Here is a 23,103-nt window from a genome sequence, read left to right on the forward strand (position 1 = left end):
CGCACTGTTTTTTTGTTTTTTTTGTTCGGCGGAGTCACAGCGAGGCGGAGCCACCCGATTGGCTGGACTGCAGGGCGGAAGTGCGTCTGGTGTCCCAGCTGTGCTGAAAACAAAACAAGACAAGCTGCGACTGGTGAGTGCTCGAAACGCAGAGGGGTGTCTTCTCCCTGGCGTTAAATAGCATCCGAATAGATCCGCGCACACCGTGTCCGTGAGGCGGCCGTTGTGTTCAGCGCGTGTAAACCGCTTGTTTTGTTGTCAGCAGTGGACACAGAGATGTGTGGCTGTCCTTGTGCTGAGCTCACGTGTGAGCTGTTGTTATGTAACACAGGCTGAGCTGAGCGTGCGGATACTACAGCCAGCCTGAGCTGTTGTTGTGCTGCACTGATGTTGCACAGCTACACAGTCGCTTTTCTTTACTGCTAATAAAACGTGATGTCAATCGTTTTTCTTTTCTTTTAAGCCGATGATGACCTGCAAATGCTCGTAAATGCAGCGCTTTCTACACCGCTGCAATCAAACACGGAGCAATTCCGGTGATGATGAGCCCACCACGAATTTATGCTGCTAGACTTAAAGGGGGGGAAAAATCAACCTAGTGATGTTTTATAGCGCTAAAGCTATTGTGGATTTACTTTGTGATTGTTGCGAGGAGGTGGTGGGTTCCTTTCTTTGTTTGTGTTTTTTGTCCCATGTCTTTAAAAATGGGCTTATGACTGCTACTTGGGTCTACTGAAATGGACCTCAGTCATCATGCCTGAGATGGTTGGGGAGGTATAGTTCATAATGCTGCTGATACACAAACAGGTAACAAATTACCAGAAACACATGTAACTGCATTATTAAGTCCCTCCGGAGCGGTTTCACTTTGCAACTCATTCTCCAAATGAAGCCACAAACCATTCTTTCAATAGATACTTCCATATTTGGCAATTTAATGGTGCTCTCGTGACTGCAGGGTTTGGCACATCATTTATGTCTTCCTCAAACCATAAGAGAACCCGCCCATAAAGAAAGAAAGCAATTTTGTATTGATTTGCAGGGACAGGTGGACCCCAGCTGTCCTAGCAGAGTGCCCACTGCTGCACTAATGATTACATAATTATAAGAGTAGAAATATATGAAATAAAAAGGGAACAATGGCGTGTCGTTTAGTGGCAAGCCCAGCAAAGTAACAACCTGCAAATACACTATTTCCATTAGACTTTCCCAATGAATGGTTTGACTTGTTGTTTTCTTTACACCTTGAATATTTACACTCACGGGCACTTTATTAGGAACATCTTGGTAGTCCTGGATTGGACACCCTTTTGTTTTCAAAACTGCCTTCATTTTTCATGGCACGGGTTCACCCAGGTGTGCTGTGGTGTTTAAACAATAAAAGCTACTGAGGGGCCCAAAGTGTGCCAAGCAAATCCTCCACACCTTTACACCACCAGCAGTGGTCTAAGTGTTTGATTTGATTTCAAATGTTGCAGGAAAAATGGGCAATCGTGAGACCAGACAACATTTTTCCAGTTTTCTACTTTTCAGTTTTGGTGACCTTGTATGAACTGTAGTCTTAGTATCCTGTTCTTAGCTAACAGCAGTGTCATCCAGTGTGGTTTCTGCAGATTCATTCAGAGATGCTCTTCTACACATCTTGGTTGTAATGAGTAGTTATTTAAAGTTTCTGTTGCTTTTTTATCAGCTCAAAGTCAGTCTACCCATTCTCCTCTGGCATCATAACCCATTCCTTAGAGATGGTTGTGAGAAAATCCCAGTAGATCAGCACTTTCTGAAATACTGGGACCAGTCGATGTGACTGCATTTAAAGTCACTGAAGTCACATTTCTTACCCTTTCTGATGCTCAGTTAAAACTTCAACAGGAATACATCTACATGCTTAAATGTACTGTGTGATTGGCTGATTAGATATTTGCATTAACAAGAGGTTTGACATGTGTGCCTGCTGGCCAGCGAGTGAAGATGCTGATAATCAATTAGAAAAGTACATCGGACGTTTCTGTTGTTTCATATAAACCTCTAGCCTGCGCTTTAAACCTGCAATTTAACATGACAAGTCATCCAAAGAGTTTAACTGGTCACTAACATTTCCGTTCTTTTCCAGCACCATGATGGATGAGCTGGTGCAGGACCTGGTATCTGCACTGGAGCAGACCTCAGAACAGAATAAGCTAGGAGAGCTGTGGGAGGAAATGGTACTGAGTCCTCTGCAGCAACGCCGTCAGATCCGCCGTCGCAGAGGCCGTAAGCGTTTTCGCGAGTCCGCCCTCTACCCGATAGAGCACAGGCGATGCTGGATCGAGGCATCCGAGTCCAGCTTGGACGAGGCTAAAGAATACAGGGAGAACATCACTACTTCTGTGGCCAACTGCAGTGACTCTGATGATATGACCGCATCCACTCGATGGCCGTCCCTCATGAGAGGCTCAGTCAGGGCGAGGCAGTCCTCCTGGCCAGAGTCCGACTCCTTCACTGAGAATAACCCCGGACGTCCACTCAGGAGGCGGAGGAAAGTTAAACGCATGACCTCAAATGTAACCGTCAGACTGCAGTCCACTTTAAAAGGTTCTGGCTTGGACAGGAAACAGAGGAATAGGCCTTCTAAGGTGCGGCATCTGTCAGGATCAAAGAAGCGGTCTGGTGGTTGGATGGGAGCAGACAGAAAGACTGAAAGAGCCAGACTGATGGGAAAGGAGTGCTGGGAGAGAAAGAAAGAGCACAGAGATGCTGCAGACGAGAACATGTCTGATGGGTAATTTTTTACATTTTCTTTTTTCTTTGAGGTAAACCCAACTTTTGGCCTCCTCAACCCAACATTAAGAGTCGTATTAAGCACTTTGGACTCATTAATTGTGAAAAATAACATTTTCAGCTTTTCGAACCCAACATTTAATTTACAGTTGTGCAGCGAGCAAAATGTTAACCCTGCCCTTGTTTAAAGAGTCTCAATTTAAATCATGCTGAAAAAGAAGCTCCAAACTCTAAAAGCCCCTTTTACCCTTTAAACTGAAAGTTACCAAGGCAGTTAAACCCATAACATAAAAGTCATGGGCATAACTACTATCAGACAGAAGCAATTAAACAAGGCGACATTTAGGATGATCTATAATGCCTGTCTCCATCTAGCCAGTTGTCAATATTCAGCATGTCCTCAACTAAACCGAAAAAAATGTATCACAATCATGCCACTCCGCTTTAAAGTATTGAGTTGACATTAAAAATGAATGATAGAGTCTCTTCATCCTCATCTCGTATAGCTGAAATGATCATCAGGGAGGGATCTTTGATAGTTATGCCTCCGGGCATCTGCCAGCTCATTATTTTCTTTCAAGAAATATTGTCACAAATAAATAAGTGACTTGGTGTGGTATTGATTTGTTTTGAAATGAATTCCTGTCTTGGGCTGGGTAATTAAAGCTGTGCCTGTCCCACAGTCCCAGAGTGCACCGTCTTGTGCGCGTTTTATTTAGCAAAACTAAATGTGGCTGTAACTGGCAGCAGAGAGGGACATTATATTACTACAGTAAAGAAAACATTACCATACGTCGCTTTAGCTTAAGCCCAAAAACTACCAATGACCTCAATTTAAGTTTCATTCACCGCTCTCTGTTAAATATACACATTTAATAGTACTGTGTGTTGAGAAGTAAATAAAACAATTCGATTATTTCTCCTTGTTTTGTACATTTAAGAGGCGTTAACATGTACAGAGGTAGTTTTGTGTATCTATAAATGCACCTATGCATCTGTAAATTTCTTTTCATTAGATTTTTATATATGCTTCAACTTAATTCCATATTACATTATGGTTATTTATCGTGCAGTAGTAGGTACTATACGTCCATATATCATATATAACATGTTCGTTTTCAGAGAGGTCGTGCCACTTATGATGCAAACTCTAAGCCTTTATAAGATGTAACTGAGTAGGTATTAACAATTGAAAGCATCCCCATGCATAAAAGCCCAGTGTGTCACATGTTTGTTTTTACTGGATTTTAACATGTGAGTCTGCAAGGATTGATTTGCTTTTGGACTGAGCCTCTAGTGGCCACTAGGGGGACTGCAGCTTTAGGTCCTTACAAAGTGGCTTCACTTTTCAGGCCCCAAGGTTGCTTATTTTTTTTTACTTTGAAGATCATAGTTGCACAAACAAAACAAGGTGACACCTGAAAAACTGCTTGTGATTATAGCTAAAATGAGATAGTCTCTTAGTACCCCTAAACAAAATGGTACAAGGCTATGAAAGCCTAGTTTGTTTAATGACTGATTTGTACTCTAATAGATGCACGTCTTCAGTATCTAGGCAGTGGTGCATGTCGGTGGCATTTATTTGTCATAATAGAAGTGTTTTTTGAGTACACCATGTCGTGCTCGGACTTCTGAATTTTAACATTTGAATACAATAGCAGAGAGTAGAGAGTATTCAGGAAGCAGTTTCAGACACGGACCTTGACTCAGGAGGCAGTAGCTGATATACACACATCCTATCCCGTTTCTGTACATTACACTCATTGGGTTGTCAGGGATATAATGCTACAATACAGTTACAGTTATAATACACAAATGCTTCTCAGTGCTGGTCAGATACACAGGAACAGAGTCATTTTTTTGAAGCGTCGTACATCCTGTTTACCATTTCTAATGCCATCCAGTGGACTTTCATAACATATTTCCTTTGCTGATCTCATTGTCTGTTGATCACATAAAACATGTGTGAAGAAGACATTTGAGGGAACCCATAATGGGAGGGAGAGAAGGCTTTACATCTTCAGGTTTAATTTGTGCTGACCTCCCTAGCCCCTAAACGGTACTTGTTTTCTTACTTTATGGAAAAATCAATAGCCGTTCTGACAGAAAACAGCTCCGGAGAAGAAATAAATGGGAGCACCATGGCACGCTGTCAATCATTTCTCACTTACACAACGCCACCACTGTTGATTGCTGCTCAGTAGACTGCCACACTGTACTGAGGGCTGAACAATCTAATGGTTAAGTCCTGGCAGAGGCAAAAGGATATGAACAAATGGCAGCGGTGATGAGGGGTTGACAGTGGTACAGCGGCTGTATTTGTGCTCTGAGAGTGTATGGTCCATTTGATGTCAGACACTCATGACATTCTTGTAATGTCTTTTGAGTCACTTGGACTTTTTTCTTCTTTCAGTTTTGATTCATTCCTTTAACCTTTTTCATTTGGAGCCTCTGGTCTTCTAAGATCTCCCTCATCTCAAGGTCACTCGGCTTGTGTGCACACCGAGCAGGGCTTTGCCTTCAGCCACCCAAGTGCAAGGAGAGCAGATGTTGGTAGCTCCAGTTGGGCTCCACATCCTTGATTAGACGTGGCTCAGCCTGCTGGCAGTGAGGCCACCTGGCACCCAGGCTGTCCCAGCAAGCAGGCCTCACCTGTGGGTAGTTGCTGTCCCGGGCTCGGCCTTGGTCTCCAGCTGTGTGCTGCTTCTGGTGTTGTTGATTTCATCCCTGGCATCAAAAGCAAACAAAATCTACTGTGGGCACTTCTCTTTTACTGATATCATTTACATTTTGAAAACTCAGTGAGGAGGGTTTTTTTTTGGGGGGGGGGGGGGGGCAGCACGGCATCTGCAGAAGTTAATTTTCATAAATCTCTGAGACTAATCCAATTACTGCAGCTCAGGGAGGGTGGGATAACCTTATAATCAGACACCCATGGAAGAGGGCATGGATTTGGGTTGGGGCGGCTTGTTTGAAGAGCCCACAGATCCATTGTTATCAGCACTTTGCCCCCCTCCGACTCTGCCTCTTCTTTATTCCTCTGCAGAATGAGCCCAGGCTCAATAAATGGCGGCTTGCCTGTAATCTCTGTGCAAACTGGTCTGCCTCTCCCAGGAGCTGAGGATTATAGCCTAATGATTAGTGCTCATCTGGATACTGTGTTTTGCTTCAACTCTTTGGATTGTAATAAGACAATACAGCTGTGAGGGAAGCTAAGTCCATTTCTAAGTGCTGGAATGCAGTTTTTTAATTTCGTTTTGCCCTTGTCTTTGTTTTTTCTGGGCATATTTATTCTAATTATGGTATTTATTACAGAAAAGTATTGTTACATTTGATCAGATAAGCTGCAGTTTCATGGAAGGATTTTCTTGCTGCATGCAGCGAGACAAAACCAAGTTTGCTCAAAACGTTTGTCAACTTTTCTCAACAAAGGTCACTGCTGAAGAAAGAAGAGGTGTTTCTTTTGGTCCCAAGAAAAATGGGGACCTCAATTATTTATAACATTAATTAGAGTACTTAATGGAAACGGTCTCACATCGGCCCTATGCTGCTTCAAGCGACATCACATTACACCTTTAATACGGATAAATACTTAATGGGAGTCTCTAATTAATTGTTTATACCTGTGATTCTTTTTCAAACTTTGCACAAAATCCCACAATATGAAGCAAAACAGATTTCTTATTTGAAAATGGGAAAGAACATCCTGAGAAATTCCTGTGAAAGGTAATAGACCAGGGGTGGGGGGGAATGCAGGTGTTGGCTGTTGTAGAGCTTTAGGCAGTGTCCTCCTCTGATGTTGTGTGCTCCAGATGCCAGCTGATATGTCCAGAGGTGGGGTACAGCTGAGGAGAGGCCGGGGGAATCGGTGAGGAGAGAAGGTTGAAGGGGAGGGACGGTTTAGGACTGCTGGGTTAGGGCAGGCATCTTCCAGATTCTCTGGAGAGGCCTGTTCCCTCTCACATCTGCTTCCTGTGGATGTTAGGGAAGAAGCTGCAGGACCATCTGGCTAGGGAGGCAGGCAGGCAGACAGGCTGGATGGACATTTTCCTGATCCTGTCATCACTGACAGGCTTCTGCAATATGGCAAAGCACCATATCAGCGCATATCCGACCCTCCAGCTCTCTCCTACAAGCAAGGTCAGATCAGCGATGATAAACAGGAAGCAAAATGCAAGCTGGTCAAGAGAATTAAGCGCCTTTTCTTTCAAAAAGTTGCATGAATACCAATTTGACTAATTAAACGGATAAACCAGTGTATGGCGCTCAAGCTGATGATGATATATCAAATATATGCCAAAATATATATTTCCTTTAAAAAAAGTGGTCAAACAGACGCTAATTAAAACAATTAGTACTGTGGCTGTTGGAAACTGGTGTGTGTGTGTTAGAAACCAGTCACCCAGGCTTACTGGTATTCAGAACAGTACATGCAGCGTGTAGTTAATCAACAAACCCATGTGCTACATGTATTTAAAAACAACGGCAGAAAAAAATGGCCTCTTTCTTCATCTCTTACTGCTCCTTCCTTATCCTCTGACCTTGAACTGTCTGGAGGTCCCAGTTTGAGGAGGATGAAATGTGAAAAAGAAAGAAAAGCCACAGTTATTTGGGTGAGGGGCAGGGGGCACAGAGGGTGTGGAGGGAGCGTAACAGGGGTTGCCCCGAGGACGTGGGGAGGACCGGCAACGGAGCGGTCTGTGCAGAGGCAGCCCACGCAGCAGATGTCGGCCAGTTGTCGAGGCGGCACGTCTGTGGGTCGCTCCGCGTGTGGGGCACACCCAGAGGGAGGGGCGGACAGGGGAATGCGTTTCGCTCTCCTGTCATCCTCCACAACGCAGGCCAGATTAGATTGGAGCTGACAGCGGAGGATATTCAATTAGATTGTTCATGTCACTCAGTGGCTTCGATCAGAGTCTCTCCTGATGCCTTTGTGTTTGCTATCACAACAACTGAGATCACAGCACGCTCTGTCTTTCTGTGTCATTTCCATTTATGTCGACCTCTAGATCCAGACTTCTTCATTATTTCTATTATTGAATGTTGCATGTTAGATACTGACATTACAGGAGATAGCCATTTTTGGATTTTCATTGTTCACTTTTCAGATGCTATAGCATTGCCTGACCTAAAGAATCTACGAGGTGACAAATCAAAGTGGAGTTCCCGATCCTCAGATTTTTATTGATATTGACGTTAAAGAAGGAGTTTCAATGGGAATCATTCACATGTGATGTTTTTTCTCTTTGCAGGGAAACCAGCAGCACATGCAGCAGCGACCCTGGTCTGTTCACCAATGATGAAGGAAGGCAAGGTATTAAGAGACAAATATGTATTATTAACATGGATTCAAACTAGAGCGATGACGAGCTGTCATATTTGGACAATACCCTGCTCGGCTATGAGGGAATGCTGGGGCTAGAGAAGGCGGTTTAGATACAATGGGCCGGTTGCTGGGCACCCAGGCGACTCTAATAAGACGTTGTCATGTCGTGTTAATGAGCGCCGAAGCCTTTGCTAATCTCATTAGCCGTGGTGGGGCCAGGCGGCCTCTGATTTAACAGTTGTCACTACACCTTGACTGTGAGAGGCATGGTTCCTGTGTACGCTTTGCTGAGTGACAGGTCTGAGAAGAGCTCGTCGTCTGGGGAAAAGCCCGGTGCTGTCTGGTAATGCGTAGTTAAAGGAGTAGTTCACCCCGCAGCTTGTAGGATGCTAAAAATGTGCAGTGACTTAGCTTCTCTCAGACATCAACACAGCGTTAAATGTGAGTTATTGTAGCTTATGTCTAATATTTACTTAATGTTTTCAACAAATTGCTTGACAATCTTCATTATTGTCAGCGTGATTTGCTAACTGATGGAAGAGCTTCCCTTCCCCTCTGTGCAGGTGATGACGAACAGAGTGACTGGTTCTTCGAGGGGGATTGTGGAGTTGGGACGGGTGTGGCTGGCCTGCTGCCCAGCTGGGACTCTGACAGCCAGCTTCCCCTTGAGGACAACCATTCCTCAGCCGCCTTTCTGCAACCTGCACGACTCTCTGACCGAGGTTGCAAAGAGCAATTCTGTCTTCTAGATATAGTATTAGATTTTGAAACGCTCGAGTCTGCATCTTTATCACTGTGCAATAAAGCGCTGTTGAATATTTGACTGGTACCACGTCAATATGTAGCGTTGGGCCGCAAATCACTACCTTGGCTTACAGGAGACACTTGAGTTGTCCTATAAATTCTTTTGCTTGTTTAAAAAAAGAAGAATGATATAAAGTCAGAATTGTTGATTATATTGTTAGTGTAACCAATTGAGTCTTTCCTTTATTCATGTTTTTGCTAAACCATACAGTGTTGGGGTTTTTTGTGCCATTGCAGGGTATCATTCACGTCTTAAACGACTGGCTGGCTCTGCTGCATGCTGCGTCAGGAGGGATAGGAGGCGGCCTCCCAGCAAGGTTAAAGAAAGCTTGAATTTCCCTCTTCAATAATTACCGTTGCACAGTTTTCGTGTTTTGTTTCTTATTGTACATCTTTGATTCGTTTTTCACAGGCCAGCAGCATGCCAGTGTTTGTAGAGCGACTGAGACACTTTTCCCAGGATCCTTACCAAAGAGAGTACGAAAGTTTTTAAAACTATCTTAGAAACATAACTCTTAGACATCAACTGTATTTGTTTCCATGATCGTTTTTTCTTTACCTCCTCTAGCTTTTGGTTGCCTTCTGTTGGAAAACGAGACCGAAGCCAGGTGTGCAAGAATAACACATTTTTTAGCTTTATTATGTTTTTTTTTTTTTTAAATGAACTGCATATTCTAAATATTATTGATTCTTTCATTTTTACAGATGAACCCTTTGTGCCCATTACCAGTGTGTCCTATTGACATGGTGTCAGAGAGCCCCCATCTCAGATGTTCCTCCTCGGTCTTCAGAAACCGGTAGTTGATGCTGTTCACACGCCTGCACCATTCAGTCCTTTTAATCAGAGCTCAATATATTGATGGGGGAGTCAATGGCCAGCTCACTTAAGTGAATCAGTTACAGAGCGTTAACTGGAGTGATTTTTGTTCAGATGAGACTCTGTGTGTTAACCTTCTCCTTCCTTATTAAAATGACCGTGTGTGTGTGTCAGGAAACAACCGTTTTCCCTCTTGTGCCTGACAATTCACTGAATTCATTTCATGCTTCAAAGCTGCAATATTCACATTGTAACTACTCTAGAAGGAAATTTAATCTTCACTCGATGCTTCATGTAAACTATTGGCAGTGACGTGTAGGACTCAGAGGTACACATACTGTATCTACTGTGTTTACATATATTCTCCAAATATATTACTACGTAATGCATTTGAGCCATTCCTCATTCTGTTATATTTTTCTAGAAAATGGGAAATGGGTGTAGAGATTTATTGAAACATTATGAAAATACAGTATATAAGGTAAAAACAGTCTGCACAATTCGAACAAGCTTCAAAGTCAATTTTTGATGTGTGTGTGTTCAACACAGCCTGAACTCTATTAGGCAGCTTTCTGAAGACTACTTTAAGTAGTCTTAAACTACTTTAAGCAGTCTTCAGGAGTAGTTCTCCAGGCTTCTTGAAGGAAATTCAAAGCTCTTCTTTGGATGTTGGCTGCCTTTTGTTCTCACACTACCTCAATAATGTTGAGGTCTGGGCTCTGGGGAGGCCAATCCATGACTGATAGTTTTTCTATCCAGGTATTCTTTAACTGGATTTAAGTGTGTTTGGAATCATTGTCAAGCTGAAAAATTAAGCTGTTGCCAATCAAACGCTTTTCCAGATGGCACTGTGTGGTGGCTCAAAAAAAGGAGGACCCACTGCACATCATGCTGTTTTTGGCTGAAAGAATCTTGTGCAAAGATGCAATTTATATCTGTCAAACCGTGTTACAGTGGGGCAAAAAAGTATTTAGTCAGCCACCGATTGTGCAAGTTCCCCCACTTAAAATGATGACAGAGGTCAGTAATTTGCACCAGAGGTACACTTCAACTGTGAGAGACAGAATGTGAAAAAAAAATCCATGAATCCACATGGTAGGATTTGTAAAGAATTTATTCGTAAATCAGGGTGGAAAATAAGTATTTGGTCACCTCAAACAAGGAAAATCTCTGGCTCTCACAGACCTGTAACGTCTTCTGTAAGAAGCTTTTCTGTCCCCCACTCGTTACCTGTATGAATGGCACCTGTTTGAACTCATCATCTGTATAAAAGACACCTGTCCACAGCCTCAAACAGTCAGACTCCAAACTCCGCCATGGCCAAGACCAAAGAGCTTTCGAAGGACACCAGGAAAAGTATTGTAGACCTGCACCAGACTGGGAAGAGTGAATCTACAATAGGCAAGCAGCTTGGTGTGAAAAAATCAACTGTGGGAGCAATCATCAGAAAATGGAAGACATACAAGACCACTGATAATCTCCCTCGATCTGGGGCTCCACGCAAGATCTCATCCCGTGGGGTCAAAATGATCATGAGAACGGTGAGCAAAGATCCCAGAACCACACGGGGGGACCTGGTGAATGACCTGCAGAGAGCTGGGACCAAAGTAACAAAGGTCACCATCAGTAACACACTACAACGGCAGGGAATCAAATCCCGCAGTGCCAGACGTGTTCCGCTGCTGAAGCCAGTGCATGTCCAGGCCCGTCTGAAGTTTGCCAGAGAGCACATGGATGATACAGCAGAGGATTGGGAGAATGTCATGTGGTCAGATGAAACCAAAGTAGAACTTTTTGGTATAAACTCAACTCGTCGTGTTTGGAGGAAGAAGAATACTGAGTTGCATCCCAAGAACACCATACCTACTGTGAAGCATGGGGGTGGAAACATCATGCTATGGGGCTGTTTTTCTGCCAAGGGGACAGGACGACTGATCCGTGTTAAGGACAGAATGAATGGGGCCATGTATCGTGAGATTTTGAGCCAAAACCTCCTTCCATCAGTGAGAACTTTGAAGATGAAACGAGGCTGGGTCTTCCAACATGACAATGATCCAAAACACACCGCCCGGGCAACAAAGGAGTGGCTCCGTAAGAAGCATTTGAAAGTCCTGGAGTGGCCTAGCCAGTCTCCAGACCTCAACCCCATAGAAAATCTGTGGCGGGAGTTGAAAGTCCGTGTTGCTCGGCGACAGCCCCAAAACATCACTGCTCTCGAGAAGATCTGCATGGAGGAATGGGCCAAAATACCAGCTACTGTGTGTGCAAACCTGGTAAAGACCTACAGTAAACGTTTGACCTCTGTTATTGCCAACAAAGGTTATGTTACAAAGTATTGAGTTGTATTTTTGTTATTGACCAAATACTTATTTTCCACCCTGATTTACGAATAAATTCTTTACAAATCCTACCATGTGGATTCATGGATTTTTTTCTTCACATTCTGTCTCTCACAGTTGAAGTGTACCTCTGGTGCAAATTACTGACCTCTGTCATCATTTTAAGTGGGGGAACTTGCACAATCGGTGGCTGACTAAATACTTTTTTGCCCCACTGTATCTTTGGCAATTTCCATAGAATTGGCTACAGAAATAGGAAAAATTGTGTTTTTACAACAGGCTGCTTGTAACAAAGTGCCTAAAGAAGCAATTTAAAATGGTTTCTTTGCTAAGTTGTCTGTTATGCGTAGACAAAAAACTGGTTCATCTTTTCAAATAGGTGCATTTTTATGCTTGTATGATTCATAGGACAGTATTATTTGGCCTAACTAGCAAAAAACATTCCTTTGGAAATGGTTGGGTACAAGGACTGGACTGAAAATGAGTGAAAAAGCAGAAATCCTTCAGAAATCCTGGAGAAATCCTGCTTACTATATAGCTGGGCCTTTTTTCCTTTTACGCTTTGCAACAGATAACTTTTTGGCAAATGAAATGAAATTCTGGTAACTAATACTATTTTGATGATGATGATTTATATAAATAAAAAACCCGACCTAAGTATGAGAAATGTATTTGGAGGAGTTGTACTGTGTAAACCCCAAACAGATGGGGTGTGCAGTTCTATGCAGTAAACTTCAGAAATGTGGAATCTGCCCCCCAACCAAAAAAAAAAAAAAAAAAGATTTTCATAAAATTAGGGGAAAGTAATGAACTATTAAGGTGAGAAAATAATGTTAAAGTTTAATCCCAAACAAAACATTGCCTGTTTTGGCCTAAAGTCTGAGCTAAACTTACAATAACATGCAGGTGGTGCTCTGCGTCACTTTAAATCGTTTTCAAGGTCAGCGTTTGCAAATGGAGAAATGCTACGTGTTGACATAGTTGTAATGCAGATTAATATGCTGGCATTTCTGGGACTGCACGGAAACATTTAAAAAGGTTTATCCAGGAGCTGTTTGTCAAAGCATCACATCGCTCCCAGTCATCCCTGAAACTGTTGGATCTGCATGGGGGACTACTGAGAAGCCGAGCAGCCCTCTTGGCTTCGAGACTGTGGGACTCCTCATTGTATTGTTTTCACTCTGCCTATTTATGGCGCATTCTTAATTTTGTTTCACACGCACTCCTTTCCTCCCGCTCTCTTGGGTTATTTCACAGAGCGCTCCGTGGCTCCTTGATGAGGGGCAAAAACACGACTGCTATGAAAAGCCCCCGACTTCTTAAGGCTTTCTTTCTAAACTGGCCCTTTCTTCTCCACCTGAAAGGTTCCTTCAGATTCTAGTTTAAGGCATTGTGAATACTAATTTCTCTCTATTAAAAAGCCCTCATATCCCTGCCATGCTCTCATTTGAATGACAGACTCAGGGGAGACCTCTTAATTCCTTTATAGTGGGATTCAAGACCCTTCACTTCAAAAAGTATAAATCATACTCCCAAATGAATGAGGGAGAGGGGGATTGACGAGAGGGGCTTCTGATGTGTCCCATTGGACGGCACGAGCTGAATCCATCTCCCCAAGCTGCTCAATTCCGCTCTCCAGCGAGATGGCAGCTTTGTCCCGATGACCCAGCTTTGCACACATTGCACCCATTTGGGTACTTTAGACTTTCTCCACAATGCTCTTGCATGCAAACAGTTAGAAATGTTGTTCGGCATGACAACGAGAGCCGTCGCTCGTGGCCGTTCTCGACAAACTTTAGACAAACCGTCAGTTTGTGATTCGCATAATTTGTTTTGTAACTCTCACCTGTGTTATAAGTTTCCAGCGCTCAGCCCCCATACGGCACGCGTGACTTTTCTTTGTTTAGACACCCTTGAGAGAAAGTGAATTCTCCGTGGCCAGAGTTTGAGCATTTAATCTTGTGCTGTATTGTTGGGATGATATTGTGATTTTTGTTGTACGCAAGCCGACAGCAGCAATCACACATTTGATATTAAGTGATAAAGGCTGCGTAAGGTTGCATGCCATTTATCCTCGCATCTGCGCGTGAATGGGCGCAATGCTTTGTGGGATTTTGGCTGTAATGCTCTGAGCCGCGTTAAAATGCACAACCATCTCCCACCTGAGCCAGGCGGCAGCAGCTTTTATCTATTGACTTATTTATTCCTAAATGACACTTGTGCTGTGAGATAAATCATAGTCTTATGCCATCCCTATCCCAGTTTTCTTTTTAATTGTGAGATCACAGTGTCAGCAGTTAGTATATTGGTGTGAGTGGCCTATTGATTATTGATTTGGAGCTATTGATTATGTTCCCTGGAGACCCTAATCCTTTCTGATTCATTTGAATACCTCTATTAATCTTGAGATCCTGCTCACACCTGAAGCGCCATGTAACCTAATGAAAATAGATGGCCATTTTGTAACAGCGGCCTTTCACTCCTCTTTTGATTTATTATTTTTAATTGATATATTTGCTTTTGGATGTGGGCGCCAAAATTACAATTGACCCTGTGTCAGTGCTGTTTTACCCCGCTCTCTTAGAGACTGCACTGCATTTAAAAGTGTCTCATGTGACCTGAAAAAAATCTATTTTGGACACTTTTCCCCCCTCAGTGTCCTTGTGGTAGAATTTAGTAGTTGCCGACCATCTCTGTTACTTTGTACTTGTTTTCTCTTTGCTCATTACCTCTGAGTCAATCTTTGCTTTCTCATTACAGTTTCAGTAAATGTAGGCCGTCATCTGTCAAGCTGTTAAAGCTGATGAAGAAACAGATGTTAAATAATAACACTATTGTGCTTTTTTTAAGCATTTCTCTCAGTTTTGCAGTGAGCCATGTAAAAGGCTTATACAAAGCCTTTGGTTTCTGCTCTGAGATGAATGGTAGTGTTTTTCCTTGGTTAATGAGGCAGCTGATGGTATTCTCATGTTTGATTAGTATTGTGCTGAGTGGCTCACTGGGCCCCTGGCGGACTTGAGGTGACTCTGCATCTTAGCTCTCTGTAACGCCGGGGCGGGCGGGCGGGCGCTTGAGGAGGGGGCCAACATGTCTCGGCCTCAGCGCGAGGAGAAAAGAGATGGAGGGATGGACCACCACACATTAAGACCAAATGCATCAGGGTATTACTTTTAATACCGCGGGCGTGCCTTGTGAAATAATGCGACGTTTAAATGTGGATCGATTTTAGAATTAAAAAGTTAGTTTGCAAAGATTTACTGTGAGGAGTTCAATGCCTGAGCTCTTTATCAGGGGCGCAAATGGCTGGTTATGTGCTGTCCGACAGAGGTACGATTGAGGGATCGATAGGCGCGTGATTTACTAACTGGAGTACAGGTAATCAATAAGTATAAAAGTAAATGAAATATGCATTACTGGGATTTTATTAGAGAGGGGTAGCAGGGAGAGAATAACGGTCAGGCCATTTATTTTTATATCTATTGATTATACAACATAGAGACTTCGCTCAAAGCATGCTCCGCACAGCTCTCAACGCCCAGCGCCTGCACACCCGTCATGTGATTTATGGGTGCTGAGGTCATGGAACACGCCGCAGTTAAAAGGCTGGTCTGACGGGGCCTCATTGTAGCATGTGCCTGTTAGGGTTGAGCTTTAGGTAGCCTACAGTCTTGGTTTGTACCAGCTAAAAAAGAGAGAGAGATCTTTTATGCATCCTTGTTGTTGAGCTGCCATGAATTCATTTTTACATTTTTATCCATATTTTCATAAAGGATGCTTATCATTCTTTATGGTGCTAAATGAGCTCAAATATTTAAGTCTGTCAGCGTCTCTTATCAGGGTTCACTCATCCTCTCTCTGCTCTACACAAACACTCGCACTGCCCTGATCACATCAGCTGCTGCCAACCCCCTTGTGATGGAACAGACCTTGACCTTAACTTTACATCTCAGAAGTCAGGGCTATTAAGCTCATGGGGGAGCTTTTCCTATTTCAGGGCCCCTGACATATGACACACAGGAGGCACAGAGCAGGTGTAATTTGTTTATGTGAACTCTGCGATGACTCGGGCGCTCGCACCCCAGCATCTCACGTTATTCTTGTGAAAATATACATTAATGAAGAAAAATTAACACACGGCAAAGTTGTATTGAGGTGAAACGCGAAGCTGCAGCGTTTGCAAATGTGCAGCGGTTGCATTTATCGACTTTTGCGAAACTATTAAATTTCTTCATGTTTATGTGTTTATTCTAGGTCGGAGCTGCATCATAATATTGTGAGTAATGTGTTGTTTTTTTCCCTCTCTGTGTCTCACTCAGACAGACTAGTTTCACTCCAGGACTGCTGTTCACAGGAGACGTGAGGAAGCGGAGGGAAACCGAAGCTGTGTCCATCACTTCATCAGGTAACACTCTCCACCCCAGTTTAGCACGTGACACAGCTCAGAGAATGAGGTAAAAGTATCATGTTTGAATTGCAAAAACTTTATACCTTTGTGTTTTGTTTGTTTTTTAGCCAAAGCTACTTCGATGTCACTGCACCTCAATAATGAACTCTAATTACTTAATTGATGCCCTCACTTTTCCTCCAGTTCCAAAAAGATTTGTTTAAATTGAGTTTTTCAGGAGTTAAATGTAGCGTTCAAAATGGTGATAGGTGATTTTTTAACTATTTTCCTTTCTATAACACCTTTAGTTTGTAAGTTTTGCCTCTGTATAAAACCATGGTAGATTTTCTTTTATACAGTCAGTATGTTACATATATGGTTGAAGTCCGTTTTAATAGGAATTAGAGCCATTTTTACCCCTCAGCTGTAAAAGGCTGATGGGGTATAGCCATCATGCTGCTGGGCGGGCGGGTCGGGGGTGTGGACACCTAAGTTTGTAAATGCGATACCTCGAGAATGAGGTGACATAGGAGCTCCAAATACAATAGACGTAGCTCCTAAAAATGTCAGACCTCAGTTTGAATCTCAGTGACCTTGGCCTCAAGTTTAAGGTTGGAGGTCAAGATTTCTGGAATTTTCAAGTTGATACCACAAGTGCATTTACTAAATACTCTGGATGATTTTGAATCTTCAAGGTCACAGTAACATTTTCTAAAAATCTTCTGAATATGATCACTTGAGAACAAGATGATGCTGGATTTTGAAATTGATACCATGGGTATCTATTTTCATGCACAGTCCCTCATTTTCAGAGGCTTTCAGACTATTTGTACAATTACCAAGTTGTTTCATGGCCAAACGAGGCATGCTCCCTTCTGTTTTTTATGACATCTCAAGTAGATAAAAGATCTGAGGTTTATTCCAAGGGTCAGATTTACTAACATGTTGCACCAGCAAAAATTACTTTTGGTACTACAAGGAAAGTGCGGTGACAAGATTCCATGTAAGAGGTGAGAACTCAGAGATTTAAAAACAGACGTGAATGCAGAGAGACCCACAAAGAAGAAGCAAAGCAGAACATCTCATTGGAGGAAACAGCATTTGGTGCCGTCTATGGTTTCTACACTTCAGAAAGTTAGTGTCTGCTGCAGATTTTCAGCCATGCATTAAAAACAGTCCTTTAAAATTTAAAGTCATGTTAGTTTGTAGAGTTTGCAGAGAACCTCTGAATGCTTCAGCTTTAACGTGACTTTACAAGGTGAGAGCATTAAAAAGTGCATCATTGCATAAGAGTCAGATTTTCAGGGGGATAATAATACTGAGCCTGGTTCTTTTATTTCTGAAGTAATTCTGTTATTGTGTGTTATTTATGGTTTCTAAAGGAAAGTATGTTTAGAATTGTCCCAAAATCCCTCACTTGTAGGAAAAGCATTTGACAAACTTATTTGACTGTATTTACTTATGTACTCATGAGCTGTGTTTTCCATGGTCACAGTTGCCTTACACTCCGAGCAGCCAGCGTTGCGTGTGTGCTTAGACCAGTGGAGCTGCCTTTTTTCATTAGACTGATGGCTCGGGGCCTTTTGTCTTTGCCGGATTGAAATCTGAATTGGTTTGTCCACCTTTTCTTCTCGCGTCCCCTCTGTGTGCTCCACTCCTGCAGCTGCTGTTTGTCATTTAAATAACAAATGCTGGTGGTTCTCTGATTTAGTGAGGGGTGCAGGCCTCTGATGTATATTAATATTGCTCCACAGTGCACTGTACCAGGGTCCATCATTCATTTGGATAAAAGAGGTGGAATTTAAAAACAGCCACTGCTTTACATGGATACAGATTGCATCCATTTATTGCAACGAGTGATGGAGGGGCCAGCGACTCCGTCCTTCACCTCCCAAGTGCTAAACTGCTTCACATAAAAGTAAAAAAAAAAAAAAGGACGGACCCCTGGCCCCTGAGGCCCTCTGATACTCAGCATGCGGAACGAGGGGCATACCTTGTTTGTCAAAGGTTAACAGGCCCACAGTCTACTGTAGTCATTCTTCATATGTTATTGTGATGTAATCTTTGTGTAAAAATGATCATAAAGCTTTTTTTTTTAAAATAAATATATTTATCATCTTATATGTAAAAGACAGAAGTAGAGTCCCTGATATGCACATCCCCCTCAGCCCTGTTCAGAGTGTTTTCCTGCTTCTTGAGTCTAGTGCCCCCTGTCCACCATGATTTATCATGCATCCCATGTCGTCCAATGTCAGTTTCTGCAGCTGCAACTGCTCTGTATAAATCTTTACTTTGGCAGCCTGCTGCACCATGTCTCTCCTCAGTAATCTCACCTCCCACCAGGAGATGCACATTCACCCTGACAAGCTTTCACACGCTCTGTGTAAAAATTTTTGGTTTGCTGCCGTTGTGACACGAGCGCGTATAGATTCGGTGATTTATCGAGCAGAAGCGCTGTCTGGTAAACATCTTGTTTGCATGGAAAGATTGTTTACTGCATTCAGTAAAAAGCGCAGCACGGCTCGCCGTGTTGCGTTTAGTGAACACGACAGCTGAGTCTTCGAGTTAGCCAGAGGAAGTGGATTGCTGTATGTGTTAGTGGCTGATTTGAAACTCTGTAATCAGGAGTGAAAATAGTCTGCGACTGAAGGTATCCTCCAGGACTCTATAGGGAATCACTGAGGTGGTACCCAGCTGTTGCTTTGTCTTCTTTCTTTAACCTTTTAGCACCTTCACGGCAGTGCTTGAAGCCTGTTGTGGAAAAAAAAAAGACAACAACTTATCAAGCCAGGTATCTGTTTGGATTAGATGACCACTCGATTTCTCAGCCTTAAATTGACCATTTTCTACTTTTCTCACCACCTCCATCCACCCAGAAATCCAACCGAGCGCCTACTAGATTTGGAATAAAGAAAACCTTCTTTCTGCTCTACAGGATTTGAAAAGTATTTTTAAAAAAGTGATTACAAAAATGCAAAATCAAAGTTTGCAATTATAAATGTATTAATAATTGCATTGGCTTTTATTAGCGAATTGTGCATTTTAGCACATGGCGCTCATTGATGGTGAATTAGTATGAAGAGCATGTACACGCTACACAATTGGGGGATTATTTGTGAGTCAAGAGATGAATCAAGAAGTGTAAAGATCTTGATGGAATTTAATATCCTTGGCTGGCCTGACACACAGACTAATTAATTATTGCAATTTTACTCCTCCCCTGCTGTCTCGCACAATGCCCTTCATCTTTATCTCTATAAAGTCGATGCTAGTTTAAAAAAAAAGCCTTAATTTCTGTAGTGTGTTAGACGTCGGGAAGATTTTGTCTAAATAAGTGCGGTTGAAGTCAGTTTGCGCTTAACCTTGTCAGACCGCTTGTTATCTTTATATGTTGGTAAGTACCACATGTGGGTGTCCATGTGGAGGCCTGCCCCACGGTCAGCTTTGCTGCCTCTCCTCTCCCCCTCTGTCTTCATGTGTCTCCTTGCCTGAGCGAGACGGCTGCGTGACAGATCACCTGCATTGGAGGCCCGCCGTGTTCCTGCCCGGTCCGGCCCCCTCTCATTAATGCCCAGGCTGGTGCGAGGGCCGTATGGCAGCACAAGACAAATAACGCTACCACTCAGCCATCACTTCTGCTGACAGAAATGCAGCCCACCGCACTATTTCGCCCTCTCCGGCTCCACTCCACACCCTGCTCTTGTCCTTCAACCCCCCCTCCGTCTCCACCTGCACCTGCCTGCACGGCTCTACCAAACTTTCATGGCGTGCTTTTTTCTTTTTTTCAACTGTTGCTGGAGGCCCAGCTTAACACTGAAACCCACATGAGTTGATGTGCTATAACCACAAACCTGCTGCGGTTGTAACCTCTCTGATTGTTTTTCTTTTTTTGTATTCTTTCATTCTTCTGGAGGCAGATTTACCCGGCTAGACTGTCAGGTGCTTCTTGTTTGTGTGCAACCCTTCTCACCAGGAGGTCTGATTTGAACGTCCCTTTTTTTTTTTGCTTGCAAAAAGAGCAGAGTGTGTGTGTGTGTGTGTGTGTGTGTGTGTGTGTGTTAGTACACGGAAGAGAGAGAGAAACACAAAGGCTAATCATTAAAGAGCTATTCAGCCCTGTTCATTTAAGTGTGGGAATCAGCAGGCCCATTACTGTCAATGTGTAATTAGCTGATTAATAAAGGGGGGGAAGGGGAGTGCTCCAGGAAGGCCTGCAATGATTGTTTTTAGAGAGCATCACATGAGAGCTTATTAAGATGGTAAGATGGTTCCATTCAACTTCCCATTATCGTCCACAATAAATGTACGTACTGTAATTCTCCCATTGACTGAAAACCTTTGCATTGTAATGTCTTTATTGACCTTGATGTAAAACCAGTTGAGTGCAGGTGGTAATCTTTTATTCATCATTTTTAGATTACCTTGTAATCACGTTAATACACTAAGATGCTAAACCTGTATCTCTTCACATGGTACACTTTGGATGCTATTTTTATATTATTATATGAAAAGTATAGTTGCTACAAAGACGACATGTTGTCAGCATGTTTTGGACCTCCATCGTGCACTAAATGCACTAAATGTTGTCAGTGGTGACAGCTCTGGGCTGCAGAGTTTACCATGTGCTCTTTACTGTTGAGTTAATACATTCAAAATGGGATTTGGCATTTTCTTGGTAGAAATAAGCAGGGCTTAGTAAACATGTTGATTTAGATAGTGTTAAACCTGTGTATTCTCACTGGGTATTTTAATAGGTATAGTTGTTGATATGGTTTTAAATGCAAATCAGCCAATCACATGGCAGCAACTCAGTGCGTTTAGGTATTAAAATGTGATCGAGATGACCTGGTTAACTTTAAACCGAGCATCAGAATAGGGAAAAAAGGTCATTTCAGTGACGTTGAATGTGGTATGGTTTTTGACATGAGTCAGGCTGGTTTGACTATTTCAGAAATATTTGTTCCCACATATCCATCTCTATGGTTCACAGAGAATTGTCAAAAAAGGAGAAAATATCCAGGTCAGTGGGGGAAAATGCCTCCTTGATGGCAGACTGTTTTGAGCTAATAGGAAGGTGCCAGTAACTCAAATAATCACTTGGTTCAACCAAGGTAGCAGAAAAGCATCTCTGAATGCACAACGCTGGACCTTGAAGCTACACTGGGCGCTACTCCTGTCAGCTAAAAACAGGAAACCGAGGCAACAGTTTACACAGGCTCACCAAAAGTGGACAATAGGAGATTGGAAAAACATTTCCTGATCTGATGAGTCTCCATTTCTGCTGCAGCATTCAGCTGATAGGGTCAGAATTTAGTGTAAACAACAACATGAAAGCATGGCGCAATCCTGCCCTGTGTTAACAGTTGAGCATTGTTTAAATGCCACAGGCCACCTGAGTATTGCTGCTCACCATGCCTATCCCTTCTTGACCCCAGTGGTACCCATTGTCTGATGTTTGCTTCCTGCAGGGTAACGCACAATGTCACAAAACCTCAAATCAACTCAAACTGGTTTCTTGAACATGTCCTCAAATGGCCTCAACAGTCACCAGATCTCAATCGAGTGCACCTCCGGGATGTGATGGAGTGGGACATTTGCATCGTGGATGTGCAGTCGACAAATCTGCAGCAGCTGTGTGACGCTGTCATATCAATATTTATACACAATCATACTGTGAGTTTGAACTGAAGACGAACCTAAAGTTTTTCAGCGTAAGCATTTATTATGTTGTTTTTGTAGCATTTTCAGTTAAAGACTAAATAATTGGCAAAACACTTTATTCTATTTTGTTTTTAAATTTTACACAGTATTTATTTTTGTTCTATATCTATAACCTACCAAAGCAGTGATTTATAAAAGGAAGCAAGATAATTTATCAGTTGATATGAAGAAAAATGTTGTAGTTTTTATGCCATCTAATGGACTAGCTCATTTAATCTGAAGTAAAACTTTGAATTCAGGACTTACATTTCAGGATTTCCACATAAAAACACACATATATTAAAGATCGGAGCACTTCCTCCACCCCTGCATTCAATGTAATTGGCTGAATATGAGAAACATGAAGACTGATTATTCCACCAGCAGGAATGTTCCAACTTTAAAGCGTTTTAAAATAGTAGTATTAACGTATGAAATGGTAGTTTTAAAAATATTTATTTATCTAAATGTTTGCTGATTTGATTGGAAATACAAATGTGCATACTCCTCAGCAGCAACCAGTCATCATTCCCTCAGGAAATATTAATCATTTACCTTAACCTAAACATGACCTTGACTTTGAGTTAGTATCTGGTGTGTCTTATGCATTTTAACATACTCAGACTTAAGTGTTTCCTGCTGTTTTTTCCTATTTGTCCAGTAAGAAATCCCCTGAATGTTGATCAAGTCCTCTGACTATGTTTAACCCGAATGTTTGTGTTGAACCTCAGCAACAGTTAGTCATCATTCCCTCAAGAAATATTAATCAATTATCTTGGCTGCTGGATCAGTTTGGAGAAGAAGTCATCTGGAAAGAGCCACAAGCAGATATAAGGAGAACGAGCAAAAGCACATACCAGTGAATGCTGTAATGCCTAATCCTTTGAGACAGCCCCGAGCCACAATGTCACTTCTAGTTCCCTTGTCCTATGTTATGGGACTGCCTGGCAAATGTCTTGTGTGACCGCCGCTAACT

At 42.5% G+C, this 23,103-nt stretch overlaps 1 protein-coding gene and 1 long non-coding RNA gene across 3 annotated transcripts in view; one reads left to right on the top strand and one right to left on the bottom strand.

The window, feature by feature from the left end:
• Positions 1-23,103, top strand: part of LOC120740034 (G patch domain-containing protein 2-like) — a 27,145-nt gene continuing 4,042 nt past the window's right edge. The window contains exons 1-9 of one of the 2 annotated variants that reach the window (XM_040042114.1): positions 1-133; positions 2,111-2,758; positions 8,010-8,071; positions 8,647-8,805; positions 9,125-9,204; positions 9,300-9,364; positions 9,456-9,495; positions 9,593-9,684; positions 16,360-16,445. In XM_040042114.1, coding sequence (XP_039898048.1) covers positions 2,115-2,758; positions 8,010-8,071; positions 8,647-8,805; positions 9,125-9,204; positions 9,300-9,364; positions 9,456-9,495; positions 9,593-9,684; positions 16,360-16,445 — 1,228 coding nt within the window. In that variant the 5' untranslated portion in view covers positions 1-133; positions 2,111-2,114. The other variant, XM_040042115.1, reaches the window with a different exon arrangement.
• Positions 12,219-23,103, bottom strand: part of LOC120740035 — an 18,534-nt gene continuing 7,649 nt past the window's right edge. Inside the window, exons 3-4 of the long non-coding RNA XR_005697312.1 lie at positions 18,449-18,451; positions 12,219-12,573 (exon numbers count right to left, since the gene is read on the bottom strand). This is a non-coding gene — a long non-coding RNA (uncharacterized LOC120740035). The remainder of the gene's footprint in view (positions 12,574-18,448; positions 18,452-23,103) is intronic.

The sequence above is a fragment of the Simochromis diagramma genome, unplaced genomic scaffold, assembly GCF_900408965.1.
Source record: "Simochromis diagramma unplaced genomic scaffold, fSimDia1.1 OVJJ01000304.1, whole genome shotgun sequence".
NCBI classification, from domain to species: Eukaryota; Metazoa; Chordata; class Actinopteri; order Cichliformes; family Cichlidae; genus Simochromis; species Simochromis diagramma.